Raw genomic sequence first — 15,527 nt, 5'->3', positions numbered from 1 at the left:
GTTGTTTTGAAGGCACCCAAACTGATCTGACAACTCAAGACAATGTCAGCAATTTTGCAAAAATGTCATTATTCAAATAAACATATGCCTGGAGTTATTAGTAGATAAACATCATCAAAGAGTCAGACTCAGTTAAGTCTGTGCTTCCAGAGGTGGGCCAGGAGAGTTACATTTCAGACCGTGGACAGTGCCTACACTGATTACATTGATTACACTGAGGTGGAGGATTCTGCTCGTATTTTCTTTGTCTTTCTTCCATCAGTGCCTATAAGTGCTCTAACCCCTTGTATTAGTCTGCTCAAGCTGCCATAACAAAATACCACAGGCTGGGTGGCCTAAACAACAAATGTTTATTTTCTCACAGTTCTAGAGGATGGAAGTCCAAGGTTGGTTCCTGGTGAGGGCCCTCTTCCTCCCTTACAGATAGATGGCTGCCTTCTTGCTGTGTCCTCACTTGGCCTTTCCTCAGTGTGCACATGAAGAGGGCACAAGCAAACTCTCATGTTTCTGATAAGGACACTAATCCTATCGGATCAGGGCCCTACTACCATCATTACCTCATTTCATCTTAATTACTTCCTTACTCCAAATACAGCTACACTGGGGTTTAGGGCTTCTACATATGAATTTGAGGGGTACATAGACATTTAGTCCGTAATACCCATGAATGAACAATTATCCCCCATAATTGCTAAATAAAACCTCTTTAAGTTGTTGACTCTCTATGTTGAAAGGTTTTTTCCTGCATAAATTATCCAAGGGCCCACAGTCGCACAGGACAGAGTTTACAGAACAATGGAAAGTTGGCAGTGACACCATCATGGTCTTCTGAGCAAAGACTTCAGGAAGAAAACAGCATTTTTATCTTAGGTGAATTCAATTGAAGCTGTTTTTCAAAGAGGGATTAGGGTTCTTTTTCAAAGACATACCCAAAGGCCATCTGAAAGCACAGCTTCACTGTGGCTACTGGTGAATGAATAGGGCAGCAACATCACAAGTAATCAAACTGGTATAGCAAGGAAAGCCACTTTAAACTTTGGAAAAGAGTACTTCCCAGATATAAATGACAACCTGAATTCAGGCCATCCAGACTCAATTTTCACCAGTCTAACCTCTAATCCTGAAAGAAAACCCTATATAGGAAATAGTGCTCAGCTTATAAAAGAGTTCATATAATTTATTTTGTGATTATAAAAGGAATTAAGGTTAATTTTGGAAATTACTAAAAAGTAGAAAGTAAAAAAAAGCCACCTCCTCAACTGTAATAATTTATTGTAACAACACTGCAACATGTAATTTGAATCCCAATTATTAACTTCTCATAAGTATTTTCCCATTTTAAAATTCATTACAACAATTTTTACATAATGTATATATAATATTTCCTCTTCTAACTTGGGGCCAAGAACATAAATAGTTGGTCTTCTGAATCAATTTCTATAAACTATGGATGGGAGTATTAAAGGAAATTTTGAGTACAATTAATACAAATATAGTTCTCCTATAAAAAAACAAATTGGTGAAGGGGCAAATGTTTACTGTTACATGCAATTTTGCAGGAATCCTCCTATCTTATTCTTAGTGTTTTTCATTCAGACTTCGGAAAAAACTTCAGAGATTTCTCCTCTCTTCATTCCTTACAGGACTATTCATGTTTTAGGTTTTCCTGTTTCTTCAAGAGCCTGACTAAACCCTGAGACTGTTATCAAGAGGCTTCACACACTCCTCAACAAAGTTTGGCTAACTTAGGAAACTGGAGAACAGGTTCTGTCCTCTGCCCAGGATAGTAAATAATGTTCTAGCCAGGACCTGGATTGGGGCTATTTTTAGTTGCCTCACATATGTGCATGCCCGTGTTCCCAAACTCTCTACCTCTGGTCACCGATGACAGACAGGGTTCTTCATTTGGGGGAAAAAAAGGACACAGAACCAAATCTCAACATTTCTACTTAAACATTTCAGGGAGGTATTTTTAGGTTAAGGCCCTAATAAAACTGGACAATACATTGCTTGGTTTACAAAAATGGTTCACAATTTGGGAAAGAAGTGGTTATCCAATTTACCCAATAAGACTTTCAAATTTCATATCCAGAAGGGTTCCCATCAACCACTCTCCCACTAACCTTCTCTTTCTGGCACACTCACAAGGGACATGGATGGGGGTGGAAAACAAATGCACATGTGCTGATAGTCTCCAAAAGCCTCCCATTAAATGCCATGCTGTGTCCTTATTCTCCCCAGTTGAAAAACAGCCATTTATAGGTCATTACTAAGTAATAGATGCCTGTTAGAATTAGTTGTTTTCTCTCTTCCATAGGGATGCAAATGTGATCATTAATGCAACCTGGGTCTTGAACCTCTGTGTAGTACTAAAAATAAAGGTGTGGATTCAATCCTACTTTCAGGTCTTCATTCAAAGGCTGGTTGGTGTACACAGCTCCAAGCTGAGTTCCCAGTAATAAGTCATCACATACCATGTTCCATGGCTTTCAGGCAATTCAGACAAGATCATGTCTTATCTCATTGCTTCTTTCTCTGTCACCAACAGACTACAAGAAAAACTACAATATCTAGTATTCTTTGTTACTGCAGCACCTCAAGGGCACCCACAAAATCACTTTTCTTGTGAAGACCACAGTGCACTTCTCAAAGACAGCATCCTCTGTAGGCTCACCCACCTTCCAGTCTCAGTTGTTTCTGAAAGTGATCATCTTTCAATGACAGTAAAAAGATGGGGTAGAATAAGAAGGACTTAGATGCTTCAGGAAGTAAAGGACACGCTCCAAGCTGGTGACAGATAGTGGGCAAGGAGCAATGGGTTTTCTGCTCATCATTCTAGTCACTGAAGTCATAAGGCTGGCTGTTCTGCTTAATAAGGGAAAGCAGAGAGAAGCCTCTAATCGATTTTCTTTCTCTTTTTTCCACAGCCTTATTGAGGTATAGTTGACAAATAAAAATTGTATATATTTAAGGCATACATTGTGACGTTTTGGTATACGTACACACTGTGAAATAATTGCCACAAGCTAATCAACATATTCATCACCTCACATAGTTTTACTTTTTCTTCCCCCCCTGTGGTGGGAACACTTAAGATCTACTCTCTTAGCAAATTTCAAATATACAATATGTTATTATTAACTGTAGTCACTATGCTGTACCCCCAGATGGTCTTCTTAATTCAGTTCTACCTGCCTTGGGCAAATTCCTCCCAAATTTCAGCAATACACTTTCTGTCAGACTTAATTTTTAAGATGATTAATGTTTGCCTTTTTCTGCGCATTTATTGGTATTTCAGTAGTCATGAGAGTTTACATTAGGGGAAGGGAGCCTAATGCCATCATAAGCTGGAATTCCTTACTTCAAATCATATATTTTTCAGGCATGCAATAGCATAACTATGAGAATTCTAAATCTGACCTTGTGGTTCCTAAGAAGTATTACGTATTTATCACAAAAAAAAAAAAAAGAAAAAAGAAAAGAAAGAAGAAAAAAAGCCTGTATGTACAAATCTTTTGCTTTGAATATTTGAGCATTTTCCCATTTTGGGATGCGTATATGTACATACATGCTGTTTGAGGGATATATAAATTGTGTTTATTGAAATATTATTTGTGCAGTCTGTTTTTCAACATCCTATTGGGGAAATCTCATAAACATGCATGATCTGGCATGAAATATTTGTTTAGGAGGAAACTGTCACAGAAATAGAAATAACTAACACCTCAGCCAGGCAATGTACTAATGGGAAGCAAGAAAAGACCATAAAATTTAGGTTAGTACTAACTCTGCATGGACAGCTAATATTTCTTACTTTAGAGTCCTCTGTGCCCATATTAATAAAATGCTTTGAGATAACTGCTCTTTGGAAATCTGGAGTCTGTCACTTTAAAACTTAGAATGGACAGGTAGACCACACAATCAAAGGCAAAACAATTAACAAAGTCTCATCTAGGTCCGTTACTCCATTCATCACACATAAATCAAATGACTCTTTAATCACGCTCTTCAGCCCAGAACCTCTCTCCTTTACTCTATACCCACTTCCTACTAGATATCACCAGCTGAATTGTTTTGCAGGTATCTCAAATTCAAAGTGGCCAAACAAAACTCTCAATCTTACACTATAAACCTGCCCTGCCTAGGGAAAAATGTCTCTTTTGTTAAATGGTACCTATACTCACCTAGTTGTCCAAGCCAGAAACAAGGAAGTCACCTGCTATGGACTGCATGTTTTGTCCTCCCCCACTCCCAAATTCACATACTGAAACCCTAATCCTCAATTGATGGTATTTGGAGATGGGACCTTTGGAAGGTAATTAGGTCATGAGGGTGAAGCCTTCATATTTGGATTAGTGCCCTTATAAGAAAACCCAGGAGAGAGCTTGTTTCCTCTCCCCTCAACAACCCTGGCCCACCATGTGAGGGTACAGCAAGAGGAGGTCATCTGCAAACCAGGAAGAGGGCCCTAACCAGGAACCAAATCAGCTGACACCTTGATCTTGGACTTCCTGGCCTCCTGAACTGTGAGAAACAAATTTCTTTTGTTTAAGCCATCCAGTCTATGTTATTTTTGTAATAGTAGCCCAAGCTAAGATAACATCCTAAACCTCTTCCTTTCACTATCCCATCACATCCAATTACCAAGCCAAGACAATGGTAATCACACCCATTTCCTAAATATCACGCAGCTCCACCTACATTTCACCATGCCAAGGATTGCTAGCCTTGTTCAGGCTCATCTCTCACCTCAGTTTCTGCAATTGCTTCCCTTTACTCATTTTTATGCCACCCCCTAATCCATAGGCAACAAATATGTATGTTTAAAGTTTAATACTGCTCATACTTCCAAACGAAAAGAATTTTTTAAAAGAATTTTCTGATAATCATATTCTAACAATTATTTTCATCTGTGCATTAACCACATCTTCTCTATATGCTTCACATTTTACATAGTTTCAATCATAGTCGATATTTACTTTGATTTATTTTGTCACTTAACACTAGATACTGGGAATATATTTTATTTTATTTTATTTTATTATTTTTTTTTTTTTAAAAGATGACCGGTAAGGGGATCTCAACCCTTGGCTTGGTGTTGTCAGCACCACGCTCAGCCAGTGAGCAAACCGGCCATCCCTATATAGGATCCGAACCCATGGCCTTGGTGTTATTAGCACCGCACTCTACCGAGTGAGCCACGGGCGGCCCTGGGAATATATTTTAGAAATAGTGTTATTTATGAAATTATCCCATTTAATGATTGTATGATACTCTAACGTACTCATAACCAAAATTGATTAAACTACTGTATGGTGATTTATGCTGTTTCACAGACAACATGGCAAAGCGCAACTCTGTTCATAAGGTGTTTTGTTGCTATTGATTTTTTTTTTCATGTAAACTTTGAGGAGTGAGATTACTGATTAAAACTTCTGCTAATGACTGCAATATTAGGCAATTCGGCATAATGGGTAAGAGGGCAGGTTGCATGCAAGACTTCTTAGGTGGCAGTCCTACCTCCACCATTTCTCACGTGAACTTCGCAAGTTACTCAACCCTTCTATGACTCAGTTTCCTATGAAATATGAGTGATAATTGAATATTCCCTCATGGAGTGTGATGAGGATTAAATGACAATACAAGCTTTTAGAACTATGCTTGGCATGTAGCAAGTATTCCATAAATGCTATTTTATTTTATTATAGATAGATAGATAGATAGATAGATAGATAGATAGATAGATAGATAGATAGACAGATAGATAGATAGATAAGTTTCCAAAATGATCATGTTAATTTTCAATACAATCAGCAGGGTACTGCATATCAGTTTCACTGCAACTAAGTCACCAAAAGGCATTAACACTTTTTTGCTGATTTTTATTTACTTAGTAGGTATTCAACAACATCTTAGGTTACATTTTATTTATTTATTTATTTATTTTAAAGATGACCGGTAAGGGAATCTTAACCCTTGACTTGGTGTTGTCAGCACCACGCTCAGCCAGTGAGCCAATCGGCCATCCCTATATAGGATCCGAACCCATGGCCTTGGTGTTATCAGCACTGCACTCTCCTGAGTGAGCCACGGGCCAGCCCTAGGATACATTTCTTTTTTAAATGCCAGAGAATATAACAGTTGTTCCTTAAATAAGTTTAAATTGCTTAAATGAATATAGGCTTAGTAAACTTTACTTTATTCTTTTGAGTTATAAACACTGGCTGAATAAGCTTACCAATTCAGTTTTTTCAAGAAAACAAGTTATACAACCTGCCTTATTCCTTCTAATAATGGTCAGCAACATAAAAATTGTACAGGAGTCCCCCCTTATCCGTGGTTTCAGTTACTCACCACCAACCAAGATCAAATAATAAGTGAATAGAGTACAATAAGATATTTTGAGAGAGATAAACCACACTCACATAATTTTTATTACATTATATTGTTATAATTGTTCTATTTTATTATCAGTTATTATGAATCTCTTACTGTGTCTAATTTATAAACTAAACTTTATCATAAGAATAGAAGAAAAAGTATACATAGGATTTGGTACTATCCGCAATTTCAGACATCCACTGGGGGTCTTAAGTGTATTCCCCTTGGTTGAAGTGGGATTACTGTATAAAAGAACAGTGGGTGGTAATCCTATCCTCCGCATTACACCTCAGTAGAATCATTATATTTATTGTTCTATTACAGTGACCAGAGGGCACTGATGAAGGAAATGATCTTGAAGAGTCCAACAAAATTAGTCATGATGCAATTGATCCCAATTCTTCAAAAAGACCCTAGAAGGAAGACACATGAACTTAGAGACAACTTACACAATGTATGTGATGGCTTTGAGTATTTGTTCCATTGTTAATGAGAAATACTATATAAAAAGACAGGCTTTAACTCACAATGAAAGGGAAAAAATGTATAATAATTAAATTAGAAGTCAACATAAACACAAATGCCTGACTGCTTAAAAAACAAAAGTTAACTTTGTGCAAGTTTCTTTGTGAAAAGAACTTGACTGAAACCCAACAGGGTCTGAGTTCTAATCCTTTCTGTATCACAAATGTGCCATTTAAAGCAGTGTTTTTCAAACTCTGGGTCAGGACGGATTTATGTCACTAAGTCAAGTTAGTGATGGGCATTTTTTTTTTTACTAAAAATGAACAGAACATCATTCTGAGTATGGGCAAGTATAATTTTGATTGTGTATTGTATGTGAAGCGGTGCTGGAGGGTGTTTGTGTACATACTAGGTCAGGAAATTAAATGTATTTCTTATTATGGATGATAGTCAAACAAGATTAAAAGCTCATAAATAAAAGTTATCATTCCACTTCAAAGGATGGACTCAAATAAAAGAATTTCACATTTTTTCAACTATAAAACATTGTATTAAAATGTTACAATTATAGCATGTTGGATAGGTTTCCTGAGTTTAATGATTCCCTGACATACATACTCAGCATAAAGTCACTGTTCCAGAAACTTAGATATACTGTATCAAAGATAATTCTGTAAGTATTGTCTCTTTTTGGTAAAGAGTAGAACTAGAGACAGAAAAACCTGAATTTCTTGAAATTTTTATAATCTCCTTCATGGTACCTACCACAACAGCCTCTGGAAAAAACAAGACCAGAAAAAAGAGAAAGCACCTCTACATTACTATGGGGTCCTTGTAAAAGAATCATCACAGGAGAATGACAAACTGAGGGAAACACTTTTACAGCCTATTCCCATAGGAGACCAGACCAAGAAAATCAGCTACCATCCCACCGTCTGCATAGCCAATGTACTTTACTTGGGGATATAAATCATTCCTCTTTTCTTCCCACATGAAGTTTAAAGTCCTGTGTCAGGCTCTAAATGTCACAAACAATCCCAAGCAGCACATTATTATTTAGCACTGTGTTATCTAGATACATAATGGTACCAAAAATAGGAAATATTTTAAGAAACTGTTAGCTAAGAAACTGAAAAAAAGCTGAAAGTACCCACCTCATAACTCTCTCACATTAAAGCGTTCCCATTAAAGCACGCTTATGAAGGGGAACATACTCTAAAAATCCTGTATGAATAAGAGAAAATATCTCTCCTTCTAAAATAGAAGGAGCTTTTAAAAACAAACATGATTCCTGCTCAGATGTGTTCAAAAACCACTTCAAGACAAATAGAAGACAGGAATATTTGTGAGGACTCAGTGATATTAGTACTATAATACTTTATTTTTAAAATGACACTCATGACCTTCTGATGAGCTTGTTCTGAGTTTTGTTTCTTGTAAGGATCATGGATTATTTGCACCAATCAAACCAACCCTTGTGCTCTGGCCACACTTAACCAGGCTCACACATGCAAAACATCTGGCTAGGTTTGAGAGGTGCAGCCTGCAGCTCAGGAAGACTTGCTGGCTCACCTGAGAATGTTGTGCGTAAATGCCTACTGGACAAATGAATGCCAAAACATATTTGCAATGATCTTAACTTTCTCTCTGAATAATTCCCAGCACTTTAAGGCAGGGGGTTGGGGGGAGGCATGACAGATGAGGGCATGCAGGAGGCAGATAGTGATCTGAGGGAATTTGTGAGTGGGTGATCAAGAATGCTTTAGTCACCATTTTGTACAATATATCCTTAAAGCTTATTCCTCCTGTCTAACTGAAATTTTGTACCCTTTGATCGACATCTCTCCTTTCCCCAGCCACCCTCCTCCCTCAACCTCTGGTAACTATCATTCTACTCTCTACCACTATGAGTTTAACTTTGTTAGATTCAACATATAAGTGAGATGATACGGTACTTGTCTTTCTGTGCTTGGTTTATTTCACTTAGCATAATGTCCTCAGGTTCATCCATGTTGTTGCAAAAGATAGGATTTCTCCCCTTTTTAAGGCTGAACAGTATTCCATTGTGTATACATATCACATTTTCTTTATCCATTCATCCATTGGTGGACACTTAGGTTGATTACAGATCTTGGCTACTGTGACTATTGCTGCAATGAACATGGGAGTGCAAATACCTCTTTAGCACATTAATCTCAATTCCTTCGGATATATACTTAGCAGTGGGATTGCTAAATCACATGGTAATTCTATTTTTAGTTTTCTAAGGAAATTCCACACTGTTTTTCATAATGGCTATATTAATATTCATTCCCACCAAGAGTCCACAAGAGTTCCCTTTTCTCCAGACCCTCACAAACACTTGTTATCTTTTATCTTTTTGATAATAGCCATTCTAACAAGTGTGAGGTGATATCCACAGAATGGTGACTATAATAAATAATAGTGCAATGTATATTTCAAAATTGCTAAAAGACTAGATTTTAAGTGTTTGCACAACAAAAAAACATGATAAGTATGTAAGGTGATAGATTTGTTAATTTACCTGGTTTAATCATTCCACATTGTAAACATCACATTGTGCCCCATAAATATATACAATTATTATTTGTTAATTAAAAATAAAACAAACAAACTAAAAGAATAGTCACTGCTCATGAAGCTCCTATTGGAGAGAGAATCGAACACACTGAAAAAGTGAGCAGACATCACCTTGGATCTGGAAGCTTGCCAGCTAGCTTTTGCTTACTTTTGATCTTATTTTAAAACTATGCGGGATGTGTCACAACAAAAGTGTCTCTCATGGCAATCTCTACACAATGCAGATGTTTTTCTAACCAAAGGATATATTTGGTTGGAAGAGCTCTACAGAATTAGTTTTGAGAAGGACCTTGGGTAGCACTTGACCCAGAGGTAGGGACCCAGAAAGGTTAAGTGACTTATCTAAAGTCACACAGCTGACAGCAGTGTCTAGACTAGGACTATGTGCTAACTAGAATCTCCTAAAATGAAATATTGTGTGCCTATTATTGTGTCTACTAACATGTTTTTTAAAAGACAAGGTTCCCTATCCTTCAGGACTATAGTTTTACCACTATACCTTTCCCTAGATTCAGAACACTTAGGTATATGACTGAGCATACATTGTTCTAAGATCATTCATTGGTTAAATAGGGAAGATAGTGCCCACACATTAGGTTGAAAAGGAATTTCTATCTCTGAAGTATCTTACTATAGGTATAAAATTTAAGTATTTAATCATAAATATATAAAGACATAATTATCCCATACATAAATGATGATACATAAGAAGTATCATTGCAGAAATATACAATTTAGAATGGAACTTCAAATATTCTAAGTTACAAAGACCAATTTATTTTAAAGAATGAGGAAATTGAATTACTACTAAACCTGATATCAGCCAAACATCTGTGCCAATAAAATATGTTCTCTTTAATAGTGGTAAAAAAACAAATGAGAAAAACGCATACGCTAAGCAATGTTTTAAAAAAAAAAAAAATCTTGCAGTATAAGCAGCTACAAATAGTGCTCTCCATGGTGAGAAATAAAATCCACACACAAGTGTCCTAGCAAAATCTTCACCACACACACCTAACAGATGGATTCTAAAAAACAGCTAAGCATTCCACAAGCCACATGCTCAAAAATTAATAATAAAAGATGATTAACATTCCTGTACAAGTGTAGGTAATGTAAAAATGAAAACGACAGCAATAATCTTGAAGAAAAGGTCCCTCTGCTCTTGCCTCTAATCTCACTCAACCTCCTTTTCTCAAATGTGTGCACACCCTTCTACTTTACTCTACAACCAAATCACAACCCCCCAAAACCGAGGTGTCTGCTGCAGCCCAAAACACTTTACTGATAACATCCGGTTTGCCATTCCAGGAAATCCCAGAGTGGTTTTTAAACCTCTGCCCACAGCTTGTAAAGAAAGGCGAGAGAAGAACTAATCGATACCAGCGCTCCAGCTGTGACCTGGCACAAAAGGAAATCAAGAAAATAAATCCCATCCATAATCTGTATAATTTAACACTTGAAAGAAAGCAACATCTGGGATCGACACCAAGCGGGACAGTGCTGCCTGGACGGGTCTGTGCTTCCTGCACCGGTGTTAATGCAGGTTAGGAGGCAAAGCCCTCCGGTTCTTCACCAGTTCAGCAAAAGCAATGCCTTTTTCCTAACGAGAGTTAATCTACCCCTCCCCCCTCCCCCTCCAATAAAAAAGAGAAAAGTGAGGAAAAGGAAAATAACCACCAACAACATCTACTTCTTGCTAGCAGAGCGCTTGGCAAAAGGTTCCCCTCACACCTTGATGAGAGGAAAAGCTGGAAACCTTTCCCAAAGGTGGATCCAGGACAAACTATTGTCTTGCTAACCAGTCTTGTAATCCAGAACCGAAGCTGATGTAAAATATGGTAATCATCACACAGTCCTTTCGTGATCTCCAAAGTCCTATCCTCAGGTGAAGTTGAAAAAAATAATCCCCCGTGACTATGACTCCCAGGAAAGGCTTTCCAGACTTTTTAAATTGCAGGAAAATTAATTTAGAACCTAAGTAGATATCCACACATCATCTAAATCACTAGATCTGTTCCCAATTTTTAAAAAGTACGCCAGTCGATAGGACCAGGCATGGTAGGAAATAAATATTATTAGTAAAATCCATAATGCTTTCTCTCTGTTAGACCTTCTGGGAGGTTATAATTGCATTTGGCCGCTGCAGGCTTGACAGAGAGCCTGGCTTCTTAATAGTCTCAACCCTAAAAGGAGTAACTGTCAAGGAGCGACCCAGCTGAAATCAAACAACAAAAACAGGAACTGTAATCCGCCTGAAATGGGAGGAGGGAAAGGAAGGGAGACTCCTGTATTCATCAGTCAACATTAATGTCCTTTGTTGTTCACCTTTGCACTGAACAGCGAGCGCTATCCTGTTCCTTTTTCTGCAAACGCCAGTGTCAGGGGAGTCCTTTCCTAAAAGCTGTCTCTCTGCCTCGAAGACCCAGGCTTTCCGATCCCTGTCCCCATTATCACTGCACAGCCGTCCACCACCCCATCCCCAGCCCCAGCCGTGCTCACCCCGGGTCGAGAGGGTGGCCAGAAGTAAAAACACTGTTGAAATACCCGTTTCTCTTCAAAGACCAGAGTGGAGCAGCGGAGATGTTGAAATTTGCCAATCCTCCCGCCCCCCAACACACACACCCCATAAACCCGGGATGGGAAGGAGGAAAGAGGCTCGGACCGGGCTCGGTCTGTCAGTGCGGTTCTTTTGAGGTCTGTGCCACATTCCGCACTCCGGGAATGTTGACCGGAGCCAGAGAGAGGGTTTGGCCCCTCCCTGCTGTTTTGGGGGTGTTCTCTCAGCCCGATTGTTGTTGTCTCCCTCTCCACCCTGGGAAATCGTTGCAGCCCATTGCCGTCTCCCCGCCGTTGTGGGGAAGAAGGAGAAAGACGGAGAGGAACCCGTTTGCCTCCTTTCCAACTTGACACATGCACGCCCCGTCCCCACTCCGAACTCCGCAGGCAAAGCCTGTAGCGGGCGGGCCGGCCGCGCGCTCCCCCCGAGCCGTTCAGACGCTTCAGGAGCCGGTGCGGGGCGCGCCGAGCGGGCGGTGGGGGGCAAGATCCTGGCGCGCAACCCTCGGCCCGGGGCCAGCTCGGCAAAGCCCGGGACCCGCTGTGCGATGCAAGATTAGGCATTTCCAGCCGTTTGGAGTAAGAGGGGCGCCGGGGCAAGAAGGAGAAATGCGCACCCGCTCGGGCCACAGCGGAATAAAAGTTCGCCCCACGGAGACTCACCCACTCCGTATTTCTCGTGCTCCGTAGGTATCCACATGGCTAAAGGGGGCTCCGGGATCTTCAGGCTTTAGAATCCCCGCGCCCCTTCTCCGGCTCACAACAATGCACAGCTCCCGAGTAGCGGCTGCAGCGCTGGAGCCGGGCGGCTCCGCGCGGGCTGCGGGCGCTGAGCAGGGTCTGTGCTGGAGGCTTGCGAGCCCGGCGTTGACACCGCGCCGCCGAGGCTGTGCAGCCCGCCGCTCTCCCGGCGGCGGCTGCTCACAGTCCTCCGATGCGCTCCCGGGTACCCGGCGGCGCAGTCATTGTTCTGATTCACTGAACTAAGCGAACACGCCGGGGCACTCTCGGGCGCACCCCCGCCCGTCAGCGCCTCTTCCAGCCCTCCCGTCCCAGAGCTCCCGCAGCACCCTGGGAATTGTAGTTCTGGGTCTCTCCATCCCGGAAGGAGGCGTGGTGGTAGCGGTTAGGGGCGGAGATTAGTTTCCGCTCGCTACATCCTATTGGCCTAGAGAGTGACGGAGCGGCGTAGGCGTGGAGGAAACGTCACGTCGATGGGGTGTTCACCTCCAGTCCTGTTTCTATTGGTGTCGGCCCAGCCCGCGGCCCTCCCTTTTCTCCTCAGCCGGGTAATGGCTGCTCCCGAGACCCAGGGGGCTGTTTCCCGGCTAGGCGAAGAAGGTGGTGGGAGCAGCAGCGGAGGCGGGAGTGTAGGTTATGAGGGTGAGTACGGTGTCCCTGAGGTGCAGGAGGTTTGTCTTCCTTTCTCCAAGAGCGGGAGTGCAGCTGACCGCTGGTCGGACTCTGGCAGCCCTTCAGGTCAGTGGCCACCTGGGCGTCAGGGGGCCAACGGCGGCGCCCAGGGGGATGGGTTGGGGCCGGGGGCGGCTCTTTGGCCCGGACTGTCCGGGAGAGCGGGGAAAATGGGATGGAATGGTCTTCCTCGTAGTCAGGGACGCTCCCTGGGCGTTTGTCTTCCTTTTTGGAGCTCCCAGCTTTGCGCTTGCTGCTGAGTGGGTGTGGGTCAGGTCAGGTTCGCGCGTATGTGATTGTAACTCTGAGATTAGCACCTCTCTTTCCTCGCCTGTACCCTGCCCCCGCCTCGGGTTACTTGGTATGGCATCAGATGTGTGTTTTATTTGGTTTCTGGCTGATTTCCAGTTGCAGCCTGATCACTGCTCTCCATTCTACAGATTTGCCCAGCTGGCTGGAGCGGCCTCTGAAGTGAAAATGTGTCTGTCCCACAGCTTCTTCTTCGCCAGTTCACTGCCCTGGGTATTCTCCAGAATTGAATGTGTAACCTAGAAAATCCTTCCAGGCCTTCAGTCCTTACAGAAAGATTAAGGGAGATAATTTGCACTCGTGACTTCAGTGAACATTTGAAAGGGATTATGAAAATCTCACGGCTACTTTGGCTCTATTTGACTTTCAGGTGGTCCTTTCACTACAGGGATCAAAACCCAGCTTTGAAAGCTGCAGGTTGATTATCTTTAGGACTCCTAGCCTCATTCTTTTACCTTTAATTTATCCCTAACCCCATCCCGTTTTTGTCTTTGTGTATAATTTAGCACAAGTTTTTTTGTTTTTTTTTTTTCTGACGGACATTGTTTGGGGCTTAAATTTAAATTCTTAGTCCTTGTTCAGGTTTGGGGTTGTTTTTGCTTTCACAGTTAAATTGACATTTAGTCTTAAGTTTTTATCTCAGCAGCACAGAAATGATGTGCAATTTCTTCCCATTTCCCGTGAGTGGAACTATCTAGCTCTGAAAGTATTTCGTACCTCTACCAAAGAAATCTTTGGTTAAATATTTGGTTGTACCCATACCATAAACTGTTTATTATTGGGTTAACCATATATTCTGCCCCCATTTGATAGTAACAAACTATTAAGGCTCTCTAGATTCTCAAAGTTCCAAAGGGCTACCAGTTTAAGATCTAAAAATGGAATCCTTGGTTAATTTATCTCACAGATTATCTCTCATAAAAAGAAAATTGGATACGTCTTTCCAAAACGTAGAACATTTAGAAGTCATTAGTTATTTTAAGATTATAGAAGTTTTCATTATAAACATTTCAAACCATTCAGGGGTGTGTGAAAGTAAAAAATGAAAGTTCCTCCACCATGTAATCTCACTCCCAAAGTAATAAGTGGTAAGACTTTGGTGCACATTTTTCCTAACATACATCTAGATGACACACATCTGTATGGTTTTGACTTTTTTAAAAATAAAAAGGGATAATTCTAAGTAAACTCAAAGATCTGCAGCCTTCTTCCTCTCAACGACCTATCATAGACTCTCTTCCATATCAGTACATTTGTTGTTTCATTTTTTTAAGTACTGCACCCTCTTATTCTGTGATATAGATGTGCCATACTTTAATCATTCCCCTATAAATGAACATATAATGTGGCTTTAGTTTTTCAATAATATTGTAGTGAACAGCTTTATATAGATATATTCTTGTCCAATGGGTATGTGTATTTCTTGAGGAATTGCTGGGTCAAAAGTTATGCACATTTAAAATTTTGATAGTTGCCAGATTTTTCTTAAGTATTCAGCAGACTTTCCCACCAGTAATTCACGAGTGTCCTTTTCCCCATATCTTCACCAACCATGAGGAAATCATTAATCCAGGACCAATGTTTAAATGACTATTGTATTGAATGAAGTAACTAATAGAAAGCTTAATTTTAGGTTCCATTTTTGTTTTAGTCCGTTTTGTGTTGCTATAAGAGAATACCTGAGGCTGGGTAATTTATAAAGAGAAGTTTATTTGGCTTACAATTCTGGGACAGCTGCATCTGGCACGGGCCTCAGGCTGCTTCTACTCATGGCAGAAAAGTGGCAGGCAGCTGGCAGG

The 15,527-nt window shown here is 40.6% G+C and overlaps 2 protein-coding genes across 3 annotated transcripts in view; one reads left to right on the top strand and one right to left on the bottom strand.

The window, feature by feature from the left end:
• The window catches only part of DOCK4 (dedicator of cytokinesis 4), a 433,780-nt gene extending 420,835 nt beyond the window's left edge, over nt 1–12,945 (bottom strand). Inside the window, exon 1 of the mRNA XM_063098749.1 lies at nt 12,670–12,945. Within this exon, the coding sequence (XP_062954819.1) occupies nt 12,670–12,706 (37 nt within the window). The 5' untranslated portion in view covers nt 12,707–12,945. The remainder of the gene's footprint in view (nt 1–12,669) is intronic.
• A 334-nt stretch (nt 12,946–13,279) lies between these two features.
• Nucleotides 13,280–15,527, top strand: part of ZNF277 (zinc finger protein 277) — a 129,921-nt gene continuing 127,673 nt past the window's right edge. The window contains exon 1 of one of the 2 annotated variants that reach the window (XM_063098748.1): nt 13,280–13,389. In XM_063098748.1, coding sequence (XP_062954818.1) covers nt 13,299–13,389 — 91 coding nt within the window. In that variant the 5' untranslated portion in view covers nt 13,280–13,298. Of the gene's footprint in view, nt 13,486–15,527 lie in introns of both variants that reach the window. The other variant, XM_063098747.1, reaches the window with a different exon arrangement.

The sequence above is a fragment of the Cynocephalus volans genome, chromosome 6 (assembly GCF_027409185.1).
Source record: "Cynocephalus volans isolate mCynVol1 chromosome 6, mCynVol1.pri, whole genome shotgun sequence".
Taxonomy (NCBI): domain Eukaryota; kingdom Metazoa; phylum Chordata; class Mammalia; order Dermoptera; family Cynocephalidae; genus Cynocephalus; species Cynocephalus volans.
The sequence above is the reverse complement of the archived record's forward strand: the minus strand, read 5'-3'. Positions and strand labels throughout refer to the sequence as shown.